Here is a 27723-nt window from a genome sequence, read left to right on the forward strand (position 1 = left end):
GTTAACTTATCAACATATACCTGAATTTCTGCTCCATTCATTGAAATTTCTCCTCCATCGCTATTGTGCTAATACTGAGGGTCGAAACTCCCAGGTATTGAAAAAAAGAAACAAGATAATAACAATAATAAAATATAAAGGGGCCCACGCCGAAAATACATCTTGTCTACAAAGCTTTCCCACAACCGTAAAGGAAGTCATATTTGCAAATATTTGGGGATATCTGTGAAACTTATCTGTTCTACTTTACATCTTTGTTTATTTGGATTGTTGTTATATGGATTGTTTGTACCGTTTGGTGTTAACATTAACACCACAATGCAGTGAAAAGTTTATACGGAAGTCATTTTGGTTCAATTACCCGTTAAAAAAAAGGTGGGGAAGCTCACGTGTGGCCAAAAACCATGCCTGTTGTGACCCATTTTTAGCACAAAATACATTTTGGACATAGTATTGCATGAATTTTTCTAAATGGTTTTTAAGGGGCAGTGTGTAATATTTAGTGCCTCCTAGTGGTACAAAAAAAACTTGGAATCCCCACTTAAGTCGGTGCAATGTTTGTCTGGCATCCTGTTGCCACACAATGTTATAATTATAACTAGCCCTCGCTTGTACGTGACAACACAGAGCCATCTAGTGGTTAAATGTCAGGAATCACGACTTCAATTGGAGTAAAATACCAGCTTCTTCGGGGAATTCTGTTAGTCATTTTACAAAACGACCCAAAAAATCCGTTGACAAGGAAAATCTGATGCCAAGGCCCCACAAATGTCCCCTAAACATGCCTGTTTTTTTAAAGTATTTTTATGATAACATTTTTAATACAACTATTTAATTCATAGAAACGGTAATATGAGCAAAGAGTATATATAGTAAACGGAACAAATGTGAAACAGCGAATAAAAGTACCCCAGAAATGTGCCTAAAAGCATGGCAGGTTTTCGAATTATGTGTGTCGTTATTCCTAGAAACGTTAACAAAAAGGACCAAATGTAAAGTACCAGCAACAAATGCGGAAAAACGAATTCAAGGACCCCACAAAATATACCCCAAACCATGCCTGGTTTGTTTAAGTTGTTTTCTTTTTTTTGCGCAACATTTTTAATATAAATAATTCCTACAAATGTTAATAAATGAGCAAAATATAAAATACAAACAACATATGTTCCCTTCGGGGATGAATAAAGTATCTATCTATCTATCTATCTATCTATCTATCTATGCGGAAAATCTAATGAAAGGACCCCACAAATATGACAGATAAGTATTGCATGTACGCATTGTTCTTTTGTTCCTTTAAATTGTGTAAATTATAACCTTATCTTCTTTGTTCCTTTATCTTCTTTGTTTTCTTTTATCCTCACTGTTAAATGTGAAACTGGAGTGCCACGTCCAATTTGGTGTCACAATATGTTCAACCCATGTTGTAACAATAGATAGATAGATAGATAGATACTTTGTTCATCCCCGAAGGGAAATTCACATTTCCAGCAGCATCCCTGAGCTGAGAACAATCGAGAACAATCGAAAATAACACGGGAGCTGCTGGAGTGGCTGCCATTCGTGACGGCGCCGGAAGAAAAGATTCAATTTGAATCATTTACAAACAAACAAACAATTGAATCATGTACAAACAAACAAACAAAATATTCATGTTTCAATAAGTGGAGTGTTAATAAAATATTTCTGATACTGATATAACCAGATAAAACTAATTTTAAGTTACCTGTCCAAATGAATGTTGTGCCATCTCACCTTTCCCACTCTCTCTCCTGCAGTTGACTTGCTGCTGCTCGCTCCTGAAACTAATACTTACCTCTTTGTGTATTGCCTGCATATGGCGACACCCTCTTTCAGCTTGTCTGTCAGAACCTTGATCTCCTCCTAAAATGCTTAATTACTCGTATGCAATAGTATAACTGTTTCGAGCAGAATGTGGACTATTGTAGGCTGTAAGGGTGACAATTACATATTCATAATTTACAAGAATGCACATCAACCCCAGGATACAGTGACAGTACCTAAGAAGTTTTAATATGCTATTTGCTGAAGTAGCTCCTATAAAGAGCCCTTACAATTTATTTTTCTTCGCGCCTATCTGCTTTTAGCTTTCTTTTATCAGGCCAGTCCGGGGCGGAACAAACCCCCATAAAGATGAAAGTAGAAGAGTTTATTCGGGCGTGTCTAAGAAATGCACACACATTATGTGTGACTCCGCTGCCATCTCCTGGCTTAAAGTCATAATTGCAACCTTAAATTCTCAAATGAGCACCCCACCTTTAAGTATTGGTGACGACTCATTGCTAAGTTTCTTGAAAATACTCGTTTCCCAAAAAACTTTTGAGAGGACATGAGAGGTGGTAAGGGATTTTGGCCAACTATTAAACCCGAATTTCGGGCCGGGCTTGAGCTCAAGGTCTTACCTCTAAGACATGTTGTTTAAATTCAAGTTCCAATTACTGGATACCCATGGAAATACTTGATTAGCTAAATAAGAACTGATTTAATAATGTATTTTGTTAGTTGCTCGATTGAATTGTTAGGTAAGCATTTGATCTTCTTGGTTCATTAGCTGGTTAAAAAGTTATTTTATTTGTGAGTAAGATAGATAGGCGGTGATGCTGTTAAGAGACACACTTGAGGTAAATGACAATAAAGGTATATTCTAGTCTATTCTCGAACCTTAAGAGTCATTTAAATACATACACTATTTGCAAGACAATGTTCCAGTTAAATCAAGAATGGGACAAATTCTTAAGAAACAGCGCCTTTTTATTTCCCCCCTCCTCAATTCACTCCCGAATGCATATGTACAAGGCATGCCACATCAATACAGAAACCGACTATGGACAATAACAAATAGAATCTGCTCTGGAAGAGAAGAACAAAGTTTCGTTGTTACGTTTCCTTTCTTTAAGCAACCGAACAACACGAACGAGAGGAATTAAGAGACCCCGAGAATTCCTTTTTAACCTCTGTTCCGTTTCAAAGCGTGTATAAAGTGACGGATGTCATGACGTACCCGCTCTCTTCGTATCGGAGGAGAAACTTGACAAGCGTCGTTGTCGTCATGGGGGCTGTAGAAAATTTTTGGGAGTCGAGTGTAATCCTGCGCCAAGGTCTTCTCATGACAGAGAAGACTTTGAAACAAAAAAGCAGAAAAATAGATATATAGAGAGTCCGGATCAGTTTGTCCTAGAATAAAAAGTCTGGTGGTCACTGGAGCACTCTCACTCTCTTTGACAGTCTTCAGATGAGCCCCCTCCTCTTTTTGTAGTCCTCCAGGTTGAGCGATCGGCGGGGGGCGCCGTCCTTCACCGGGTGGACGTTGGAGCTGACCGACAGGGAATTTGCTTCTGGCGAACGGCACCGGCGGACAAGTTAGCACGGCTGATTAGCGCGGCGGCGCCGGGGTTCCCTACGTACCCGTGTTGGGAACCTGGAGGTCGATCTTCACGTCGAAATCGTGAACTTTGAACAGGTCCTCCGAGAGGTCGGTCGTCGGCTTGGTGACGTCTTTGTCCTTTGGGTCCGTAGGGCCCTAGGAGAAAGATTTTAAAAAAATAAAAAAATAAAATAAATAAAAAAAGACCAGAGAATATTAAAGTGACAGTGTGTAATCATTTACCACTAGAGGTCCTTGTAGCTTAGAATAAGTGTATGCATTGGAAGCCCAAACGATACCATGTATCAAAAATCATACTCCCAAATTCACGTGTGACCACTGAATTTAGATAGATAGATGGATACTTTCTTCATCTTGGTAGGGAAATTCACACTTCCAGCAGTATCTTTGTGTTGAAAATAAAACAATAATAAAGTAAAAGGAATATAATACATAAATACCCAATGTAACGTGTTAATAGAGAGTATTTAGATAGTGCTACATCAAATACACACTGTCATAAAAATAGGGTCACATGCAATGTGGGGGGGTGGTTTAATGTGGGCTTTTACTCCACCGGGTGGAGTTAAAGAGCCTCATGGCAGATGAGTCTGTCTGTGGAACAAGACTGTGACAGCAGTCTGTCGCTGAAGCTGCTCTTCCGTTTGGAGAAGATGCTGTGTAGTGGATGTGATGAAATTCTGCCAGACATAGATGGCAAGCGACAACAAAAGCCCGAGTAGGCTTTCTACACCCGGAGCGGCTGAAAAGAGCCATTCGCTGGAGTTGGTCAGAGCTGCTGGAAGCAGCTATGAAAGACTAGCAAAGGAACAACTTAAAATGAAACATTAAAAGAATGAGTTCGCCAAGTCAAGTCATGTTTATTTGTATAGCCCTTAATCACAAAGAGTCTGATTATTGTAAATCACAGACTACTATTACAGACTATTATGACAGCATCCCCTGATCTAAAACCTACATGAGGGCAAGAAAAAACTCAAAAACCTCAACATGAGGAAAATGAAGAAACCTTGAGAAGGGAACGCACATGAGGTCATCCCCCTTCCAGGATGACAAGGCTGCAATGGAACCCGAATCACAGATCTCAATGACGCGAGTGGCTAAACAAGAACCACCAGTACTAGGTCATTGTGGGGTTGACTGAGTCAAACTAAGCCTATGTCCTACTTCTCTCTCTTTTCTTTTTTTGCTTTTTATCTTCCTCTTTCTGTCTTTTCTTTTTCTTTCTCCCTATTTCGATCTTCCTTCCTTTCCTTCCCATCTCTCTCTTACTTTCACTGTCTCTTTTCTCTCCCTCCATCTTTTTTCCCTCTCTGTTTTCTACTTGCAATAATTAACCTGGAAATAAACCAGTAAGAAGTACAAGATATGGTCTGATTTCAGAAAGTGGGTGCCCTTTGCGCGAATACATCAAAAAAATGGTTCCGCAGCTCGAAATGGGTCAGAGAGCCCATGCTCTAGCAGAGTGCCGTGACCTAGACAGGAAGTCACGTCCCCCCTTCTCTGACCTGTTTGTTCTTCTCGAGAGAAGGTTGGTCCGGCGCAGATCCGGAGCCGTATTTCTGGTTGAGGTGAGCCAAAATGGCGGCGTGCACCGACGGGTCTCTGGCCTTTGGAGTGCACCCAGATAGAAAGGGATGAATTTATAGAAGATATTAAGTCAGTGAGAGAGACTTACGTTTGACACCATGGTGGGTTTGCATTGTCTCCGAGTGAACGGATCCATTTGTTGGTTTCGGGCGTTTTGTCCCTCCGCCTGCGGGAACATGAACCAACGCATGTGATTTTTTCTTTCTTTGGTTTCCCCCAAGGTCCAGGTCACCTACCACCAGAGCCTTTTCCGATTCTACGATGTTCCAGCTTCTGTTCCTCTGATTGATGTAGCTGCGGAACAAGAATGAAGGATTTACGGAGGAGCCGTCAACGGAAAGTAGTTCCCCCGAGATATGGCTCCCCCGCCCTATGACGTTTTCACTTTACGGTGTGGAATAAGAATGTTCTGCCTAGTGAGTGCTCTTAAGCGCCCTGCGGTGTTCAACACATGGGCGTGACCGGCCAGTTTCAGCATTTTTAAAACTCGTTTTTCCTTACGAAAGGACAGGATAGGCTAAAATAGGATGAATGACGCTCGATAAAATTAAAGGGAAAAAAAAAGAAGCAAAACAAAACGAAAATGTGGACAACGTAGCGTTGGACATTCTCCACTGCCTTGAAATGGTTCAGTCCATTTGACTAGCACCGGGTCATAGTATTTCTGCTACAGTCAAATTGTTGTGGTCTATCTGTAATATTACTGTACTAGCATTTTGTAGTATTTCTGTCGTATTACTTATGTAGCAGTATTTTAATATTACTTTTACTGTAGACGTATTTTTATTGTAATTCTGTACAAGTATTTGAAAGTATTCCCATACTAGTATCTTTGTATATTTTTAATGTTACTGTAGTATTTCTGTTGTAATATTTCTGTAATAGTATTTTTGTATCATAGTATGACTGTAGTAGAATTTTCATAGTATTTTTTATAACCAGAATGTAGACAAAATAATATGTTAGATCTGTTTTTATGCATTAGATTTGATATTTAGTTTTGTAGTACAATTTTGTATTTTTGTTGCAGACACTCAAAGGGGTCAAAAATGGATGGAGGGATATTTCCCCAGCCAAAAACTTTGCAGTGTTGGTGCCTGAAGGAAGGGTAAAAAATAAAATTTTCCTGATATCATTATGTAGTGAAGTGGACCCCAGGACAGCGTATTTTATAAAACAAATTTTTGCGCATATGAAGAATTATATATTTCAGATTTCTGTCTGTTATTGGTCAACTTTAGAAAATGCTCGTCTGCCATCGGTTTGCGTCATGAAAACGTTGGTATGCTTTTGGCTGAATTCCCTCCACGATGACTTCTTCTTTCTTCATTTAAGTTCAGATTCTCTGGCACTTTGTAAAGAATTTGCACGTTAGTGTAATACCATACTGTAATTATTGGCTATGAAGCAAAACATGGTAACCATGAAAACGAAGCATGTGATGTTTAATACGAAAAAAGTCCACAAATTGCTTTCCAAATTCCTTAACTGTACTATATTGAGATTATATATATATATTGAGATTATATATATATATATATATATATATATATATAGATCACACACCTATACTATATTAATTATTTACCAATATATGACATTGACCATTCAACATAAAGACGTTGCCCATTGGCAATACTGTATTTTTGTACTGCATTTATTGGCTATGGATCCGAAACTAGCAGTGATGCTAAAGAGAGAAGCAAAAACAAAATCACGTTTTTACCTAGGGTACCAAAGGTTCGGAAGGCTAGTTGGGAACGGTGTCTACACCAAACTACAAAGCAATTTCACTTTGCATTCCCCACTAAAACTGGTTCACGTTGTATCCCGGGGCTCTACTGTACATCAAATTTTTCAAACCTGATGGCGGAGATGTTCTTGGTTCTTTGCCTGTCCAGCGCTTCTGCCCGCTCCTCTAGCTCGTTCAACTCGTCCTGGATGACTTTCGCTTTGTCGCCGTCACCGCTCTCCTCAGCCATGGCCTTCGGGGGAGGGATCTCATTTATTTAAACACATTGATAAAAATATGCAAGCACAAGTAATCCATGTAGTGGAGGGCATGTTACGGGAACAATCAAACGACAATATTGGACTTGATAGGCAAAATCATTAAATTTACTCCCGTTTACACAGGGATTCCAATTAGATATAATATTGAGTGATTTTAAGCCATATTTCTGATCAACTTTCACAAAATAATTCCGGCTGTCGAGTATCAACGCGATTCGCCGGGAAACAGCTGATAAACTGTAACATAAAGTAACTGTAGTATTCTTTGATATCAGTAGGTAACAGCAGAAAACAATTTCTTTTTCGTTAACTGCTATTAGAAGTAACGGGGTGAACCCTTTAATTCACTTATTTTGTTAGAAGACTGTTAGTTGCTCAATTTGAAAAAAAAGATCTTTTTTTTTTAGTTTGACTGAAAAGTCAATAATTATTATAATACTAAAATATCAACTCTGACTTCATTAATATGATCATTCAAAAAGTAAAAAAAAATGACCCAATAATATTTTGTAAAGGAACAGGGGGAAAAAGCTAAAATATAGTAAAACACAAAATGGCAATTATGTTTTTATTTTAAATAGAAAATATTTTTCAAATAATTTGATCAACATGGAATTCATCATCATTTCCAACTATAAAATAAAAAGGGCATTTTTAATTAAATATTTGGAATAAATTAATTAATTTATTGTAGATTAATGTTTTATTAAAAATATTTTGAACTTACAACCCACCATTATTAATTATTGTAGAAAATATGGAATTAAAGAAAAAAAAGACGCGACTGACCTTATCTTTCAATAATTGAGTCTTCTTCATGGCGTAGTTGGACGGCGCTTTTCGGAATCGGTCTTTCTCTTTGACGATCTGCGGAAGGAGACGGCAAACAAGATTTTATTTTGAAAGATTCGGGAAAACGGGAGATAAAGAAGGACTCACATCTTCGATGTCTTTGTCGTTGAACTTATAGTTCATGGCTTCTTTGATGGACTGCTCCTTCTTGGTGATCTCGTCCAGCGTGGGCACTTGCATGTTGGCGATGATCATCTGCACACGTGATGATGTTACAAAATAAAGCCGGCATCCGTTTTGCCCACTACAACATGTCTAAAAAACACAGAATACTTAGCCTTTTCTGCACTAGTCTTTAACAGTCAATCCGCCTAAAACTACCGTAGCACAATCAATCCTTTCATGGAATCGAGCACAGTTGCTCACCTCCAAATCGATGTAGGTAAAACAAAACAACAAAGTGACATTGTTCAACCCACCCTCACCCCTACCTCATAAACAAACAGTTAAAACAGTGGACACGTGGGAATAACAATGGACAATAAACTCACTTTTGATCAACGTACCACGGACCAAAAAAAAAGGCGAATCCAACACTTCAACCCACTACCATTAAATCTCTTTAAATTAAATTGATTTATTTCGGAATCTAGTTCGGTGGTAACCTATTTTCCCTCTAAGCTGCGCACAAAAATGAGGGCTCAAAATTACTACTTAAGAAGCAAATTAAGTCAAAGTTACACTGCATGAAGGTAAAAATACACGGGTTCCCCTGACGTTGTGTTCTAAATGCTGTATTTGGAAATCAAGCCGAAGTAGAACGAAGTGGAGTAAAGTAAGTAGAGTTTTTCGAGAACCGGCTACTTCGGCTCAGCTCACTCAAAGGAACCGGCTCTTTAGGTTGTTTTTGCTACTTTAATCCCAAAATGACCAAATATTATGTAAAATTATGCACACAATGACTTAAAGGAAGAGGGGAATAGAACGAAAAAGAAAAAAAAATACCAAAATGAAAAAGTTGTGAAAAGCTGAGAAAAAAAGAAACAAAAGGAAGAGGAAAAAAGAAGGAAACATTTAGAAAAAAAAAGGCAGAAAGAAAAGAAATAGCTAGGAAAAAATAGGAATTTTTAAAAAAGAAGAAAAAAAACACGGAAAAAAGAAGAAAAAGTTTGTGTTGCATTCAAATAATTTCCATTCCAATTTTGATATCAAGTGAATCTTGTCACCAACATTGTACTTCCACTAAAATATGTTATTAAGTATCGTTCTGTATCTTGCAACCGACTCAATAAGCCCCCAAAAATGTTAATATTACGCGACAAAATATATCTGGAAAAAAAAGGAATGGATATCTCGTTTGTAGGCCGTACAACCTTTGCAATAGTACATGAGTCAATTCATTCAAAAGAGAAAAATAATTTTGCATTGCCGGAAACTCAGCAAAATGTAACTTGATGAAGTTTTGGACATGTTTGATAATGACTTAGTTGCCACACTTGGGATTATGGTTGCTCACTGTTATTTCAAGCATTGCTCACCGACTTTGTGTGAACGCTCAGACTCGTAAAGAAAATGACAGGGAACATTGGTGGTAACCGACTCGGCCAGCAGGTAGTGTTCACGGTATCCCACCTGAGTTAATTCGAAATAGCCGCGTATTGCGTCTTAATCATGAAGGAAGCAATACTCTAAAAATCTTATAGTTTTATCACAGTTAGGTCTTTTTCCCCAAAATCGTGCACTGTCATTTGGGTTGTCATTCTGCTGCTCTTGTAATGTCATGCCTGCTAGTTTCCCCCCCGGTGCAGTCGGTGGAACTGAATTTCCCTAAGGTGACCGATAAACGAAATGAAAATCCACTCACCGCCTCTTTCCACTTCATGAACTCGTTTTCCGTAAACTCCTGATTGGACACAAACTCCAGCCGGAAGACGCGCATGTCTCCGCCGTGCCTGGGGAACAATGGAATGGGCACTCATCGCCATGGAAACGGGTGTCCGACTTCACCGGTCCACCTACCGCAATTGTAAGCCTTTGTTTGTCCGCGTGGTGCCCAGTTGGTAGACTTTTGCCGTTTCCACCACGTCCGTAATTTCAGCTACCTGTAAACGCCTTCTTATAAGTACCGTATTTTCCAGGCTATAAGGCGCAACGCATTCAAGATTCAACATCGAAATATGTTTCCTATATAAAGAGCATCGGACTATTTAAGCACATGCCATTACAACTAAGGCAGGTGTGTCAATCTCATGGATATAATAGTGTGTCAAAAATCATCTCACAGGGGCCAGACTAGTAGTTAAAAGAGAAAGAGAAAAAGAAAGGAGCGATAAAAAGAAAGACAAAACAAGGAAGACAGAGAAGAAATTTAGAGATCTCAAAGGAGAAAGAGAGAAAACAAGGAGGAGCAAGAAAGAAAAAAGATGGAAAAGGAGAAATTGAAAAAAGTGAGAAAAAGACAAAAGGAAAGAGATCATCAGTGTTCTCGTTTGCCCGCGTCCTAGACGCATCATTTTTGCTGGGGACGCATCGTCTCAAATCAACGTACGTCCCCGGGACGCAACCTTTTTGCCACAAAATTGTCATTATTACTTTTACTTTTTTTTTTTAAAACAAAGATTTACTGCACTCCAAACTTTTCTTCAGGCAGATCCGCCATTGTTGTTTTGGTCTCGCAGTTCGAGTTATCGTCTGCACGCTGATCTAGGCCAACAAGATCTCGTTGTGTAGTGAAAGGAAGTCTTTTTTTAGAGAACCGGCTTTTTTGGCTCAACTCATTAAAAAGAGCCGGCTCTCCAACAGCTCACTTGCTTTGATGATTGATATTACGAATTATGTTGTATAAAGAAGTTAAGAAAAAAAGGAAGTATAAAAAGGAGAAAAAAAAAAAAGACAGGTTTGTGGTTATCCCTTTAATCAGTACCGTATTTTCCGCACTATAAGGCGCACCTAAAAGCCTTTATTTTTTTCAAAAGTTGACCATGCGCCTTATAATACAGTATGCCTTATTTATGGATCAACATTAAGTTTGCCGACTAGATTTTCCCCCGAACGCCAAGTAGTACGCGGTGTATGCTGCGATTTATTTACCGGCGTTTCATTGGCTAACCAATGTGTCAATCATCATTTGAATGGATCACTATTGGCTAAAGTTATTCGGAGGTCAAGGGGCAGATCCTTTTTATCATTTACAGGCTGGCATAGGCGTAAGCTGTAAAATAAAGCCTGCAATTGGCAGAAAAAGATGTGTCAATCATCAGTTGAATCGATCACTATTGGCTTAAGTTATTCGGAGGTCAAGGGGTGGATCCTTTTTATAAATCTAAACTTAAAACTCACTTCTACACCATAGCATATGAATAACCTACTTTTCTCAGCGGCTGAAAAATAGTCTGTGTAATATAGTGTAATAATCTGTGAAGCCCTTTGAGACTCTTCATGATTTAGGGCGTCACAAATAAAAATGACTTGACTTGACTTGACTTGATTTACAGGCTGGCATAGGCTTAAGCTGTAAAACAAAGCCTGCAATTGGCCAAAAAAGATGAATGCGTATAGCACGTGGCTGACGGCACACAGAAAGCATTTTTTTCTATTCTGTATTCGTAAATATTTTATTCTCCTGGATTTACTGCACTCACGGATTTAAGAGGACATTGGCTGCACATTATTATGAACACAACGACTTCGGTGAGCTACTCCGGGTTTTATATCGTCCCTGTATCTTGTTTCAGACTGAACGCGATGTTTCTGTGATAAGCGGTGCAGATAATGGATGGAATGGAGTGTCAATTTTTAAATTAAACTCAATTCCAAGTGTTTATCGTCATATGCACAGTAAAGTTGCGAGCGAAAAAGAAAATAGAAACTAAGGAATGGTTGGCGTTTCTTGAATCCCAAGACTTTAACCTTCGGAATGATATTTGAAATGATGCAATTGAGCGACATCGTACGGACACCGCATCCGCGGGTGTTCTCGACACGTATTTGAGTCTTTGCAAGCTTTGGGAATGTTAAGGGGGTAATCAGTTGGACTGAATCATCTGACTGTTTTGTCCACGTTCCCATTGTAGCGCCTTATAATCCGGTGCGCCTTATCTATGGAAGATATAGGACCAAAAACGATTTTTTCGGGGTGCGCCCTATAACCCGGTGCACCTTATAGTGCGGAAAATACGGTATATTACCAACAATAATTTGATGCGGAAAATAAAATAATTTGATGATTAAAACTGAATGAATATATAGATTTATATTATATATTTGTCGCCGATCTACAATTTCAACCTGGATAAGACTAAATTTTGGGGAGCCATAGATCTCTGTCGGGACCCATAGATTTTTGAGCATGCGAGTCCCCGGGACCCATCACTTTTCACAGCTCAAATGAACACTGCATCATGTGAGAAAAAGAGAAAGAAAAAGAGTGAGTGTGATGAATAGAACTGAGTGAAGGGTGCAAACACGATGTCCATTTTCTTGCGAGGGGAAACGTTACCCTGTAGACGGGTTTGCTGCTGCTGTTCCCGATGCCGATCCTGACGAAACAGCCGGTGACGGTTTTGGCGAAGAAGGGCATGTGGCACCAGCGCTCCAGCTTGTGCCGCGACAGCCGGATCCGGTTCAGTTCATCCGGCAGGGACACCGGCTGCGATTTGGGCGGAGTTTCTTCTTTTCTGTGGAACGCCCACACTCGTTTTCATTTCACAAAGGCACTTTGCCGCCACCGGGGGGCGACACTCACTCGTCGTCGTCGTCGTCAAAGGAGGAAGAGCGCGAACTGCGGTCGCTCTTGACGGAAGACTTGTCGTCGTCGTCTTCTTCCTCTTCTTCTTCTTCGTCGTCCGAATACACCTCGCTGGTCTTGAGAGGCTCCCGTTTGGCCAGAAGTTCCGCTTAACACGAGAAAAGGAAACGAGGCTCAAATCATAAATGACACACGTTTAGGAATGGGTGATATGGCGAGAAATTGATAACAGATATTTTTCAAAACAAAATCAAGATATTAGGGTTTATACACCTTTAATGGCCAAATTCAAGCACTCTAAAATGTTTCCAGTACTATTAAAAGAGGGGATCCAGCGAACGGGAGCCCAAACCTTTGTTTCCATCCCTAACTCTAGCTCGGAACCCTAAAATCTGTTTAAAAACCCATTTTACAGCCCAAACCCTAGCTCTCATTTTATTTTGAAATCCTTCATTCAGTTTTAAACCCCGATAAGGAGACTAAACCTTGGTTTCTAATCTTATCCCCAATCCTATTTTGTAAACTCAAATCTAGCTTCAACCCCTTATTTGAAGCCCAGACCCTAGCTTCTAGCCCGAGCTGTAACACTATCAAGCAAGAAAAACAGAAAGGGGGAGAGAGAGCAACAAAGAGAGGGATAAAAAGAAAAACATGAGAAGATAGCAAGATAAAGAAAGCAAGATGGAGAAAATGCGAGAGAAAAAGGAAACGACAAAAGGGCTTGAAATAAAGTAATCAAAAGAATGAACGATAAGGAAAGTGAGATATAAATAGAAAAGGAAAAAAGAGAAAGGGGAAGAGAGAAAGAGTGATCAGAAGAGTGACTTGGCCTGCCTCGGGTAACATCCAGTAAACAGATTTAAAACTGCAGCTCATTTTCCCCGCGGGACGGATTGAAATCCTGGGCGGGCCTGATCCGACCCGTAGGCCGCATGTTAGAGTTTTGCGATTGTGGTCAGCGCTATTTTTTAAAACAATCGTGGCACATATACTGTATAACACGTTGTACATGAATAAATTACAAGTAAAAGATAGCAAGACCAAGCTTTATTTACACGAAGCAGCCGACAATATCGTCTAGCAGCAAACGATAGCCTGCAGCCAAGTGGCTAGAAAAGGAAACAGAGGGCCAAAAAGTGGAACGGGACAGGCCTCGGCTCAGTTGTGTGTGGTAAGTTGCCGCATCGTGCTTAAAGCCTCAGAGGGACAAGCTAACTTGGCAAAATCCTCTTTGGGCTTCCCTGGTACAAAGAGGGTGGTCATACATGTCAGCTTTAGTTGAGTGATATCATTTATACTCCATCAACTAAAGTCAAGTTTGCGATTGAAGCGAGAGAAGTTTTATTTCGATGAAGGAAATATTTTGACACCACGACGGGTCCCAGATCACGCACGCTTTATTTACGAAATGACAAATAGACAAATTCCACTAACCCGTTTTGTTTTTCTTCTTCTCTCGCTCGGCTTTCAGTTCTTCCATGGCCTGAGATTTTTTGTCCAGTTTCTCGTCGCGCTTGGACCGCCGTTCCTTATTGTGGGACATCACCTACAAATATAACAGGACACACAACACGAACGGCTCATACAATTCTTTCAAAAACAATTCTTATGATTTAGAACTCACCACTTGTGTGTCTTGGACCTGAGATAATTTGCGCTTCTCCTGCTCCTCTTCCTGCTTTTTCTTCTTCTCCTCTTTCTCTTTCTTCTTTGCCGTCTTCAGCTTTTTCTTGATTTCGAACCTTTATGAAAACACGTGTCGAGTGAAAAATGGTGTGCAAACTTTGAACTGCCGGGCTTTTTAATCCAAGCCGCCCAACAAAAACTACAACGAGTACCGTATTTTCCAGATTATATATAAAGGGCACTGGAGTATAAGGGGCACTTTCGAATTTCTGGCAATTTTTTCATGGGTTCCTCATGAGGGGGGAAGCACCTTACAGACCGGAAAATAAAGCAAATATCTCTCACTGAGGGCAGCACGGCGGCGCAGTGGTCAGTGCGTGTGCGGCACAGTTCTGAGGTCATGAGATCGAACCTCCTGTGTGGAGTTTGCATGTTCTCCCCGTGCTTGCGTGGGTTTCCTCCGGGCACTCCGGTTTCCTCCCACATTCCAAAGACATGCATGTCAGGTGAATTGGCCAGTCTAAATTGTCCATAGGTGGGAATGAGGGAGCGAATTGTCTGTCCCTGTCTGCCCTGTGATTGGCTGGCAAGCAGTTGAGGGTGTCCCCTGCCCACTGCCCGAAGATAGCTGGGATGGGCTCCAGCACCCCCGCGACCCTACTGAGTATAAGCGGTGCAGATAATGGATGGATCTTTCACTGATCTTAAAAACAAAGAGCCTGGAAAATGAGAGAAGAGTATATCACTTCTGCAAAGTACAGATTTTCCCACCGCTCTTGGAATTTGCCTAGGTGATGTAGAGTTCTTTTGCACGTCCAATTTTAGAATTCTATTTTCTTAACACAAATTCTAAACTTCAGAATTATCCAGACGACAAGGCGCACTGGATTATAAGGCGCACGTAGGGATTTCTGGCAATTTTTGTGGGTATTTTTCAGCCTGTAAAATACGGTCGTACCGCACTGATAAAAATAAAATGTTGAGGTGTCTCTTTGTGCCCACAATCATAAAAATAAATCTTTCATGAACTATTTCACCAATCGATCTCATTTATGTCTACTATGCCAACATTCGAAAAATGTTAACGTTATATCTATCTTATGCTGTTGCTTTTTATTTGATATTTATTAAATGTCAAACATCAATAGAAATCACTTTCGCATTTTGAATTTTGTCTAATACATATTCTCAATGTGAGTCCTTCAAAAAGGGGTACAAGATATTGCTTAGCTTAAAACCTTTGGGTTTCAAAAACAATGTGTGTGGTCTATTGATAAACGAATGTAAGATGGAATATGTACATAGAATGTCTGTACGCACATGGAGAAAACTGGATCTTTTTTCCCCCTCATGCATTGCCAAGATATCGTATAGGGACTATCACCAGATGGAAAAAAATAAACAATAAAATCAAATGAATTGTGTTTATCATCCTGACTCCTCTGCAAAAAAAACAACCTAAAGTGAAACCAAAATGGCCCTTAACTCAAATTCATGTTACTCCAGGCGGTCATCCTTACTGATAACAATTATCAATTTTCACTAGGGAAACTCAACTACTTCTAAACCAGGCGCCACTACTTTTTCAGAAGCCACGTTATTGTAAGTATTAGAAGTCAACCATCAAAACAGTTAGAAAACAAATTGAATAGAAAACCACAACAACCCCTCACTGGTGAGCTATTTTCAGAACCTGTCCGCAAGAGAGATTCAGGAATTCTTAGGGGGCCACCACGTGAGAGACCCTAGCTCTAAACCTCTGGTTCTCAAGTGGACTGACTTGAGGAGCCACCATTTCACGCTAAAGAGCAAGCTGCAACCCAAATCAAGGAAAAAACTTCTTCTCAGATGTATCCAAGGAAAGGATTGAGCGCTTTGAACCAGAGATAGTAGAATATAGTCACCCTTTTATAAAAAACACATTGACCAGAAACACCAAAACAACTTCGTGCATATAAGCAACTCCCCATTTCTCCCTGAACTCCAAAACGAGACCTTCATTGTGGTTTTCAGTTGTAGGTGATCATGTTAATCCACCCAAAGTATCATATTTTGACAAACACAATAGATAAGAAGAACCAAATCTCACCGTCTCTTAAGCACCTCCCTCTTCTCGATCCTGTTGAAGAGTTCCTGCTCGCGTTCCTTCTCCGTCATCTGCTCCAAGCGGGCTCGGTCCTCGGCGTCGCCCATCAGATCGTCGTCGTAGCCGTCCCGAAAGACGTCGTCCTCCGACGAATCCGAGTCCGAGCTGGACGAGGAACTGTTGCTCTCGGAGTCCGACACCTCGCCTGAGTTGGGGGGAAAGATATTGTAATCCCTGGTTTGTTGCGGTAAATGGGGACCAGACCACTCCGCGATATGCAAAATCCACAATGTGCCTGTATAGCATTAATTATACAAAACAGGGGCCGGGCACCTTTCTGACCCAAGGAAGCGAAAAATATTTGGATTTTTTTGGGGAGATACAAGCGACAAGCGGCTGAGTGGTTATCACGTCCGCGGCACAGTTCTGAGGTCATGGGATCGAACCCAGCTACCAGCCTTCCTGTGCGGAGTTTACATGTTCTCCCCGGGCTTGCATGCATTTCCCCCGGGCATGTCAAGTGAATTGGTCGGTCCAAATTGTCCCTAGGTGTGAATGAGCGAGTGAGTAGTCTGTCTCTGTGTGCCTTGCGACAGACTGGGAACCAGTTCAGGGTGCCAGAAGATAGCTGGGATGGGCTCCAGCACTCCTTCGACCCTACTGAGGAGAAGCACTGCAGATAATGGACGGATATAATGGTGTGTCAATAATTTCACAGATACGTCTCACCGGCGTCAAGTCCACCCCCGACCAAACTATGAGAAAAACTGATTTAAAGTCCAGAAAATGTTGTAATATTTGTCAACCCTTAATGCACTGGTGCCCCAAATCACAAAGTCGCTTTGAAATACATCATTGACATTACCTTCCTCGGGGGCTGAGCTCTCCCCTGAGCTGTTTCCATTGGAGCTTCCCGAAGCCGTCGACTTATGGAGCTTCTTCTTCGTTGCATTTTTCTTCTCAGGCCCCTTTCCTGGCTTCACTTTCTTTTTGCCTTTGGTTCCCCCAACGGTCCACTAGTAACAACAACAACAACAAAAACCAACAAAAACACATTAACATCCAGAACCATGTTTCGTGTGAAACGAAACATTAAAGGACTGCCCGACCTCGTCGTCGCTGTCCGACGTCTCCGAATCGCTGGACGCCGCCTTTGCCGGTTTGCTCACCGGCTCTTCCTGCTCACCGGAATCCACCCGTTTCCTCTTTGCAAGCGACAGAAGCTCCTGAGATTTCAAAAGTTAAGATTTTAACTTATAGCCATTGTCCCCCTGTTTCTGAGATAAATCAGCACCTGACAGGCAATATTAACTCAATTTTCTTTTTACAAACCCAATTGAAAGACCACCAATTTCAGTGTGCCCATGTACTGGGATTGACACGCAAATCATTTTGATTTTAACATTGTTTTATCATTCCTGGTTTTAGTGCAGTGTGTTTTTCTTTTAGCCGTGTTTCTATGACCTCAAGTGTCAAAAAGGGTGCTCTTAATTCAATGGATTTGCATTATTTGTAACGGGACTACTACACACCTTTTTACATTAGTTTAGTTTGATTTTATTGTTAGTAAGAAAGCTAAAATATGTATATATTGCATTTGTTTATTGTTTAGATTAATTGTAGTCTCAAAATGGAATTTATATACAATAATTACGGCTGAATTGGACCAAAAAAACAAAAACAAAAGGGAAACAAAACAGCCAGCTAATGAGAGCACAATGAAAAAAGACAAATATAATTCTCAGTTGGAATAAGATGCTTCGTCCTGACCCAGTTTACGGCATTTTCCCCACAAGACCACGTCAACAACAAATGATTACGTCTGCCCAAAAACTTTTAAAATTAAAACTTTGCAGTGTTAATGCTTACAACAAGTTACGTGTCAAAGATGTCTGCTATTGACTTCTAATTCTTTGTTGATTTGCTATTGCTTTGAATCACAGTGTCAAGAAAATGATGATACACTGAACTCCCTCACACAATGCCTTTCTCTCTTATTACTCGCTTCATAAAGACCTAAAAAGACAGCAATAAAAGTTGTCCCTCATTTTTTTGCACTGTATTTATGGGCTATGGGTCCCAAAGCTTTCCGAGATGCTAAAGGGAGAAGCAAATACATGACAACCACGGAAACAAAATAATAATAATAATAATAATAATTTCCTTGTATTGTCATTCTGTGTAACAATGTACACAGAACGAAATGTCGATTGCATCTGACCCGATGCAGCCGCAGCCAAGAGAGGGCGCCGCCGACCACTTTTTAAGTCTTAGGAATGACTCGGCCGGGGCGCGAACCCGAACCTCCCAGTCTCAAAGCGGGCGCCTTACCATCTAGGCTAACTTGTGATGATCAATAAATATAAAGATGGCCATAAGTTATCAATGATCAAGGTAATTATCAAGACTCAGGGGGTAATTATAAGAGGGACATGGCAACCCTCGCAAGTAGAAAGTTTATATTCCATCATCTCCCACTCCTCCTTTTCTTTCCAATTACACTATATACTAGGTTGTTATTTTAATGTTTTTTATCTGGGGTACCACAAGTTTGGAAGGCATAAGGTTATCATCACAGGTTTATATTCCGCTGTATGCCGTCACTTCAATTTATGACCCCCCACCTTAGTTAGGATTCATGCTCTATCCCTGGAGTGTACTGTATTTGTAAACTCTGTGGCCAAATGCAAAGCAGATGTTTTAGTGGCACACTCATACTTCTAATGATTCCAACCCTGTAATAACCTAGTAGTAACATGGTTTTAGATACGCATATCAAGCTGCTGGCCCTTATCAACTGCAAAAGGTCGCTGACCACAGAAAGAGGCTGCAATTGCTCGGATATTTAAATAAGCATTTGTTTAGAACGGTGGATCGTTTGATAGATTACGAAACTGGCTCAACTCGCTCGCTCTTGTTTGACAACAACGCACCAAAATAGAAGGTCGGTGACGTCACAGGGACGATATTTACGACTCCGCGCGCCATCAGCAGTAGTTGCATTCATGTCATAAGCAAGACAAATGAATACAAGAAGAACATCAAAGTCGAATATTTATAATGATTACTGCTTGGGTGCAGACGATCACATTTTCACCTTTAGCGTTAGCATCGGGCTAGCAATGCACTTCTGTTGACACGCTCTTGTATTCACTAAGGACAAAATAGGGGAGACTCACGAAACCCATGTTAATGGATTTACTTTGCAGAATCACTGTATAATGTTGACATCAAATAAGTTTGTGTTTTTGTTTTGCCTCCATCTCCGAGCGAGGCCAAATAAGCTAGCAGCTAGCATCCATTTGCTTTTCCCGTTAAGGAAAATATTGTCGCGTTTCGAGTGGCGTCACCTGGTCTAGGTTGTCGTCGCTGGCACTGTCTTCCGAGTCGGAGTCGATAACGACGCGACCTTTCCGCTTTTTGACGTTCACCATGGTAAGAATGGTGAGAACGTGCCCGGGCTAAGATGCTAATAGCTATGCTAGCGCGGCAGAGTCGCCTTATGTTCTTCGTGAGAGGCGAGGGAGGGGGGGCAGTACCTGGTGCCAGGGAGCATGCGCGAATCGTGACGTCACAATCCACTTACTATAATCTAAATTTGCTCCCGATTGCACAAAAATATAAATATTCGAAAAGAAAAAGGTTTTGATTCACAATTTATAGTTATTTAGGGTGAAACGCAATCTGGGCCCCGGAGCATGCGCATTGTCGATGAGGTATTTTCGGACTCAAAGCATCTTGACGTCATAGCCCACTCCAAAAAGTTTTCCTTTTAAATGCTCGATAAAAAAAAAATGAAAGAGACATGCTTTGAATTCATATTGTAAGATTATTTTGGGTGAATCAAATCCTCGAAGAAACTGGATTTACTACGCAGGCCCATTATGGATTAGATCTTTCGGACACACATCGTAGGTGCACACGAGTCGTCTACATAAATTCTAAACAGAACAACAAAACACTAAATAACACACATACGAAAATATTGAAAGTGTTGTATTATTATTAATATTATTATCATCACGCGTAATACACACAAGATAAGCTTTAAAAGTATTTCTAAGAAAAAGTGGAACTTTTACTATGAAACAAGAAGTCCTTCCGGAATGCACAGTTGACGCACATGGTCTTTCGCGTATTTTATATCAAAGTCACCCAAACTTTGCGGTTTTTGCTTCTGTTTTTCACTATTAAAACGAGTTTTTAGTTAATGACTACAACGTTATCTGGGTTAGGGATCACCCTCTTGCAAAAAGGACTTGAAATAATTGTAGGACAACATCTATGCAAATGGTAAGTGGAAAATTATGTCTTATCGGAATTATGTTTTATTAAATCTAAATGTGATGGAGTTTTAATTGGCGTGGATTAAATGTTTGTATTGAAACCTCATTTTTGTCTTTAAAGTGTGCCTAATTGCTGTTTCTAAATAATTTTGGATTCGTTGTTGTTATTTTGCTAATACATAGTGCATCCATCCATTATCTGCACCACTTATCCTCAGTAGGGTCGCGGGGGTGCTGGAGGCCATCCCAGCTATCTTTGTGCAGTGGGTTGCACAATGATTTTTTTTCTGAATTTGGGGGATTCGGACATCCTTAGATTTTGTTTTAAAAGAAGTGCACATACAGTTTTGCTAAATTATTATTGAAGTATTACGTGCTTATTTTGTAATTAAGCGTGCCACCATTCATTTAACTCAATTGTTTACAATGTGCTTCACATTTCCCAATAGCGGCCGTGCAGTCATGTAAGGCGCTAACCTGCTTATTGGGGGTAATTGGGGTGTCAGTGTCTTACCCAAGGACACTTCGACATGTAACACGGAGGAGCCAGGATTCGAACTGCGATCTCTTGATCCCAAGACGAGCACTCTACCTCCTGAGTCACTGCCGCCACTCAAATATAAAAATCCTTCACTACGCATCCCACCTTTTAAGGATTCCAAGCACCCGTACGAACAGTGTTCATTGTTGTTTTCTGAATGAGCGCACGCTCCGTTAATTCCTTGATATTTTTTTTCTTCTTTGCAGTAATCTGTCCCCACCTCAATTCTAATGTCCGGAATGATTCCTTGGACGAGGCTGGCGAGATGCCTCCACCTTCAGCGCCACCTCGCCCGAAGCATGAGCGGCGGCTACAGAAGACCGGGCGAGCCCCGAGAAGACAAACCTCCCTGGCTGAAGATCAACTTCAGCTTCTCCAAAGGTCTGGAAGGCATCCGCAAGCAGATGGCGCTGTTGCAAAAGGAGTTTTGGGAACGCTGGGTGGGCCCCGATGGGAAGTCCCTGGTGGAGCATATGAAGGAGCAGAACCGGGTGGTGTGGGAGTTCCGGGGGCCCGAGAGCTTGGAGCAGTGGACCGTGTCCTCGGATCGCGAGATAGGAGGCCAAAGCGAGGCTCACTTGAAGTTGGGGAGGAACAACACAACGGGTTTTTTCTACGGGACGATGAAGACGGCGCCACCTAAGGACGGGGAGACGCGTTACAGCGGCTACTGCAGCATGCGCTCCAAACAGTCACTGGTGAGTCTTTTTGTATCGTAGACAGGGTTCGTACGGGGGCTTGAAATCCTTAAAGGCTTGAATTTTCATGTTGTGTTTTAAGGAAAAGCGTTTGGATTTGAGGGAATCCTATGTATCTAGTCAAGTCTGCTTTAAAACGAGGCAGACACTGCCCTGCGGTGGCTTCACTTTGCCATTGCAGTGGCATTAGTTTGTATGGCGTTGTCCTCTGAAGTGCCACTGCCCCCTACAGGACAGGTTCATGAACCACTTAAACTGAAAATACAAGCCACATATGACTGTCATTTTAACCCAAAAGAAATATTTGTCTCAAAAACAAATCTAGTTGCAATTAACTAAAGATCTAAAAATCATATTTTTTGATAAATGCACACAGGTGCCAAACAGGCGGCCCGCGGGCCGGATCAGGCCCGCCGATGGTTTAAACCTGGCCCGCAAGACAACAGTGAGAGAAGCGCAAGAGGAAAATAAGCTGTAGTTTTAAATATTTCCACTGGATGTCACCCAATCCAGTTAAAGCTTGCAAAACAATTGTCTCTCTGACTCACTTTTTTTATTTATTTCTCCCTTTTTTTTCTCCTGTTCACTCTCTCTTTCTCTCTTTTTTTTTCTCTCTTTTCTCGCTCACTTTCTAACTTTCTTTTTCTCTGTCTCCCTCTCTTTCTATTTTCTCTCTCTATAAATTAGACTTTAATTCTCTTTCTTTCTATTTTTCTCTCTCTTTCTCACCCTCTTTCTTTCCCTTTTTGACCTCTCTCTCTCCCTCTCTCACCTCACTTTGTCTCCTTTTCTCCTGCTGACTCTTTTTCTTTCTTCTCTTATTCTTTTTATCTTTCTCTTTTTTCCCTTTCTTTTTCTCTCTATATTCATTTCCCCCTTTTTCTCCATTCATATCTCTATTCTGCTCTCTTTTTCTCTCACTGTTACTCTGTCTCCCTTGTTCTCCCTATCTGTTTATCGCTCTCTCTTTCCCTCTCTTTTTCTCCCTCTCTCTTTCTCTTAAACTTACGAGTCCGGCCCCTGTGAGATTTTTTTATAGCATTTGTGGCCCACAGCTAAAACCAGTTTGACACCCCTGCACTAAATTTAGTAAATCACAGATATATTTGTGGCTCTCAAAAATGCATGCTTCTTTGAATGGGACTGGAGAACTTAGAAAAATGGCTATGAAAGTAAGTCCTTGAATTTGGCCATAAAAAAGGTGACACTAACTCTGAATAGAGCACCGAGATACAACCTGAATCTATTGTGAGGCGAGCTTTACAAAGTGATGTTGCCGGTGTTAGGGAAAAAACTATATTCCAAATGTAGCGTTTATCAAATAGTTCGAATGAGTTATCTGTCTCCATTAACCAAACACAAACTTCATTCACCCAACAATGCATGCTCTTTTCTTAATTCAGGGAAAATATTGACAAGAGACCGGCATTTCCACACGGGGGCAGATTTATTTTCTTAAAGTATTTAACTAAGTTACTTCATCGACTTCCATCGAATTAGCCAAATTATTGCCAAATGTTGGAATTATATACATATATTTATCCTACAGTTGACATTAATATGTTATAAGTGTTCTCAGCCCTTTTTGTAGAGTTTTCAGTTTGTAAGCTGTTCTTCAAGGCCACGAGTTGTTTTTTGTACAGTCTGTCTCACATACCAATGGGTGCACCTTGACCTGGAATAATCTGTGCATGCAATAACTCAAGTTGTTTTTCACCAAAAGCCTTGAAAGAAGAAAGGAGGTGTCCAGAACAGAGGCCGGCTGTGATCATCGGGCGGAAAGCAGGCCGTGCGAAAGAAGATTTATTAACTCCGCGTAGCAAAAGTTAGACGGCAGTCTCAACTAGTTAGATAGAACCCCTCCTTTCAGAAAGTAGAGACTCATGTACGATAGGGCGAACCTCAGTAAAAAGAGGAGAGAGATCGGAGATTTCTTCGGAGTGATTTGGGAGAGTGGCGGTATACAATCTTCGATCCTCTCCTTGCAAGATATCTAAAAACGGATCAGATTCTCTTTGTCTTTTATTTCAGAGCGTTTTATCATAAATGTCGGGGACTTAAACCTAACATCGAATTAGTCTAATTAGTCTTCGTCGAGCCTCCCTCTCACGACCGATCTCTCTTCTGAAGTTCTTTTTACAAGCCGGGCGGGTTGGCCACCCCCCCATGGGCAGGCCAGGAACTCCCCACGTGGCCTCCACTAGAGCTAAGATTCATGGCCCGAGCCCGAACCCGAACCCGAGGCAATTTCGGGCCGGGTCGGGCCTGAAATGTCAGTCATACAGTCGGGTCGGGTCGGGTTCGGTCCTGCTTTTTTTTTTTTTTTTTTTTTTTTTTTAATTAATTAATAATTATAAATATATGTTCATTAAAAATATATACTTAAACTATGTATGGATACTAGACCAAGGAATACTTGTTATAAAATAAATAATTTGGATAAAACGGAGAAGGAGCTGTAATTGCTTTTAACGGAGCCAGAGCATGCTCTGTGCACGTGACGTGACGTGAATGCTGTCCTCTTAATAATCTTCCCCTCCGCAAATTCGCGTGATTTTGGCCTGGTATCCCCGATATGGAGTGGGACCAACAAGAAGTTAAGGATAAACTCAAGAGAGGAGAACTGACGAGGAAAACGCACTCTGGTAAGAGTTTTAATAAGCGTTTTATATAGAATACGATCGCTTTTGTCGGAAGCGTACATTGACGTTGGTGACATTTTCATCCGCGTTAAAAAACGCAATTTGCGGAATAAAATCACGCTTTATTGTTTAAATAAACGCGTTATATAGACTAGGATCTCCCAATTATTATAATTAGCTCGCTTTATTGTTTTAATAAGCGTTTTATATAGAATACGATCAGGGGGGGGGGGGATTTGCATAGGAGTCGGAAAAGGGCACAACACGTCAACACCCCCTCAATGATAGTGCCGCGCTAAAATCTTAAGGACGTACTACTACTGCTGCTGTGGATTATGGCCCAATGATCAAGTCGTCAAAATGACGGACGCCCTTAAATGTTTTCGCTACCTCAAAAAATGATGTAAATGTTTATACAGTTTTATTTAACTTAGGCCTAGATGTTGTAACAAAAGGCAGAGTTTAATTTGTTATCATAAATCACCCCTCCTTATAAATAAAATATGTAATTTCGGGCCCCCTCGGGCCGGGCCAGCAAATCCAGTTAATTAGTCGGGCTCGGTCCGGGTCGGGTTTAATACCCCTCGGGCCTGCGTCGGGCTCGGGTGCTTTTTTTGGGCCCGATCTTACCTCTAGCCTCCACCTAGTCACCACCTCGTCTAGACCGGTGCGTCACGAAGGCCCCTCCCATGGGGCGTGCTGACTCCTCCCATGGGGCGGGTCAGGTGCCAACTTCACCACCTCCTCGCCGAAAGGCGCCGCCACGTCTAAGGAAAACTCAAGGCCTAAGTCCCTCGTCAGTGCCCCGTTATCAAAATTCCCCAGCCGAAACACTCCGCACTCGGAACGACGCGACCAGTCATCGAACTTAAGCCTCCTCTGCGAAAATTCTTCATTGCATTCAATAACTGTAACTTGTATCAAATTGTATAAAATCCCTTATAGTCCAATCAATAAAAGGATTGACGGTGAACTTGGAACCCCTCCTCCAGATGTCCTTCGATCGAAAGAAGCATCACGACTGGACGAGCTTCAACTCGCTTCACTTACGAGTGCGAGGCGACGGGCGTCCCTGGATGGTAATCCTGGCTTCGGAAACCTACTTCTCGCACCAGAAAGACGACGTCTACAGCTACTTCCTGTACACTCGAGGGGGGCCGCACTGGCAGGAAGTCAAGGTACGGCAAATACTTGACATTACCCGCCATCTCCATCGACGTGACGGTGGTTTTTCTCGCAGATTCCATTTTCCAAGTTCTTCCTCACGCATCGGGGGAGAGTTCAGGATGATCAGCATCCTCTCTGGATGGACAAGGTAAACATTTGCTTAAGATTGTGTTAGGGAGGAAACTAAATTACAAATGTAGCGTTTAGCAAATTGTTCAAATGAGTTATCTGACTCCATGAACTAAACACAAACTTCATTCTCCTAACAATGCATGCTCTTTTCTTATATTAGGGAAAATATTGACAAGAGACCGGCATTTCCACATGCGGGCAGATTTATTTTCTGCTTGTATTTCTTTCTCACGCTCTCTTTTCCTCCCCTTTTCTCTCACTCTCTATCTCTCCCTCTTTCACTCTCCCTGTCTCTCTTTGTTCCTCTTTGTCGCTTTCTATCTGTGCCTTTTACCTTATTTTGCTCTCTTCTTTTTTCCTTTTCTCTCTTTCCTCACTCTCTTGCTTTCCCCTTCTCTCTTTCTCCCCTTTTCTCATTCTCCCCTTCTTCCTTTCTCTCTTTCTATTTCTCTTTGGATTTCCTTTTTTCTCTTTCTTTCCCCTCTCTCACTATTTCTCTTTTTATCTTTTTTGTTTTCACACTCTCTCTCTTCCCTCTCTCTTTCTCCCTTTCTCTTTTTTTGTTCCACCCTCTCTCCTTTTCTCTCTCTTTATCTTATTTCTTTCTCTCTTTTTTCCTTTCACTCTAATCTATTAATGCGGCCCCTGACAGAATGTTTGTTCTACCGTGTGGCCCCCCCGAGTTAAAATTTGACACCCCTGAACTAGGGTATAAGCCCTATGTTAGGGTTCTAAACTGAATGTAGAGTTCTAAAATAGGTTTAGAACCAGGGTTATGGTTTGAAACTAGGGGTAGGGCAAGGGTTTGGGATGCAAGTTAGTTAGATGTCTAGGTGGATAGATAGATAGATAGATAGATAGGTGTCTAGATAGATAAATAGATGTCTAGATAGGTAGATGTCTAGATGGATAAACAGATGTCTAGATAGATAGATGGCTAGATAGATAGATCTAGATGTCTAGCTATAGATCTAGATGTCTAGATATAGATCTAGATGTCTAGGTAGATAGATGTCTAGATAGTTGGTTGGATCGAGATGTCTAGATAGATAAATAGATGTCTAGATAGATAGATTGATCGAGATGTCTAGATAGATATAGATCGAGATATCTAGATAGATAGATGGATAGATAGATTGATAGATGTCTAGATCGATAGATGGATAGATATAGATGTCTAGATAGATAGATGTCTAGATCGATAGATAGAAATAGATGTCTAGATAGATAGATGTCTACATAGCGTCTAGATAGATCTAGATATCTTAATAGCTAGATCTAGATGTCTAGAACGATAGATAGATCGATAGATGTCTAGATCAATAGATGTCTAGATAGATCTAGGTGTCTAGATAGATAGATGTCTACATAGATAGATGTCTACATAGATGTCTAGATAGATAGATGTCTAGATAGGGTTCTGAAATAAGGTCGGGGCTAGAGTTAGGGTCCACAACTTCTGCTCCAATTGAGAAATGGAGGAAAATGGGAAGTATTTCTCTGGAGAATATTCTAAGACAATTTTCTGGACCCGATCAGATCAACAGCATCGCATTCACGTTGGGGGACAACGTGGACGGGCCCTTCCAGTTGGAGATCGACTACATCGGCGTTTTCAAAGACCACGCGCACACCGAAGAGTTTGCCTACGAGCTCTATAAGAGGAACCCGGAAGTTTGACGGCGTTCTTCATTAAAATGGCTTTTTTTTTTTTCAAAGATATGAAATTGAAGAATGCACTTGACATTCAAAAATAAACAACAACAGTGTGTTTGGAGTTCCTGCAATTGGCCTCTGGGAAATAAAAATGAGCTCATACGAAACCGCCTCCTGCTTCGAATGATACTGAACCAGGCATGTCAGACATACCGCCCGCGGGACAAATCCGGTCCATTGGTTGATTTCATCCGGCCAATGTTCCCTCTAAGCTGCGTGTATGCCCAGAGCTTTTCCGTGCACAAGAAAATGGAGCCGGCTCACAAAAATCAGGGCTCCAA

The 27723-nt window shown here is 41.1% G+C and overlaps 2 protein-coding genes across 6 annotated transcripts; one reads left to right on the forward strand and one right to left on the reverse strand.

The window, feature by feature from the left end:
• Window positions 1–2991: 2991 nt before the first annotated feature.
• On the reverse strand, window positions 2992–19846 carry rtf1 (RTF1 homolog, Paf1/RNA polymerase II complex component). 3 transcript variants are annotated; one of them, XM_088355084.1, is made up of 19 exons: window positions 19611–19846; window positions 17370–17486; window positions 17126–17276; window positions 16264–16465; window positions 14173–14290; window positions 13983–14094; window positions 12546–12696; window positions 12300–12477; window positions 9821–9903; window positions 9666–9753; window positions 7949–8056; window positions 7799–7876; window positions 6860–6981; window positions 5233–5290; window positions 5085–5162; window positions 4915–5016; window positions 3427–3541; window positions 3235–3353; window positions 2992–3140 (listed from the first exon to the last, which is right to left on the reverse strand). In XM_088355084.1, exons 1-18 carry the CDS (start codon window positions 19692–19694, stop codon window positions 3250–3252), a joined length of 2049 nt encoding a protein of 682 aa, XP_088211210.1. In that variant the 5' UTR covers window positions 19695–19846; the 3' UTR covers window positions 2992–3140; window positions 3235–3249. The 3 variants fall into 3 exon arrangements, with proteins under 3 accessions (XP_088211210.1, XP_088211209.1, XP_088211208.1); XM_088355083.1 differs by having other exon boundaries at window positions 3235–3356; window positions 19611–19834; XM_088355082.1 differs by having other exon boundaries at window positions 2992–3356; window positions 19611–19830.
• Window positions 19310–27549, forward strand: ndufaf1 (NADH:ubiquinone oxidoreductase complex assembly factor 1). Of its 3 annotated transcripts, none has more exons than XM_088355088.1 (6): window positions 19310–20553; window positions 20996–21214; window positions 21294–21785; window positions 25420–25605; window positions 25668–25742; window positions 27266–27549. In XM_088355088.1, exons 3-6 carry the CDS (start codon window positions 21318–21320, stop codon window positions 27404–27406), a joined length of 870 nt encoding a protein of 289 aa, XP_088211214.1. In that variant the 5' UTR covers window positions 19310–20553; window positions 20996–21214; window positions 21294–21317; the 3' UTR covers window positions 27407–27549. The 3 variants fall into 3 exon arrangements, with proteins under 3 accessions (XP_088211214.1, XP_088211215.1, XP_088211213.1); XM_088355089.1 differs by having other exon boundaries at window positions 21053–21214; XM_088355087.1 differs by lacking the exon at window positions 20996–21214 and having other exon boundaries at window positions 19312–20553.
• The last annotated feature ends 174 nt before the right edge of the window (window positions 27550–27723 follow it).

The sequence above is a fragment of the Urocampus carinirostris genome, chromosome 15 (assembly GCF_059441175.1).
Source record: "Urocampus carinirostris isolate Australia breed hairy pipefish chromosome 15, RoL_Ucar_1.0, whole genome shotgun sequence".
NCBI lineage: Eukaryota > Metazoa > Chordata > Actinopteri > Syngnathiformes > Syngnathidae > Urocampus > Urocampus carinirostris.

Coding starts and splice junctions, on each gene's coding strand:
- rtf1 (XM_088355083.1), bottom strand. CDS start 19,694: ATGGTGAACGTCAAAAAGCGGAAAGGTCGCGTCGTTATCGACTCCGAC. Junction 14,095..14,172: donor AGGTCCAAGACACACAAGTG/GTGAGTTCTAAA, acceptor TTATATTTGTAG/GTGATGTCCCACAATAAGGA. Junction 9,904..12,299: donor GCAGCAAACCCGTCTACAGG/GTAACGTTTCCC, acceptor AGGCGTTTACAG/GTAGCTGAAATTACGGACGT.
- ndufaf1 (XM_088355088.1), top strand. CDS start 21,318: ATGTCCGGAATGATTCCTTGGACGAGGCTGGCGAGATGCCTCCACCTT. Junction 21,786..25,419: donor TGCGCTCCAAACAGTCACTG/GTGAGTCTTTTT, acceptor CCCCTCCTCCAG/ATGTCCTTCGATCGAAAGAA. Junction 25,606..25,667: donor CGCACTGGCAGGAAGTCAAG/GTACGGCAAATA, acceptor TTTTTCTCGCAG/ATTCCATTTTCCAAGTTCTT.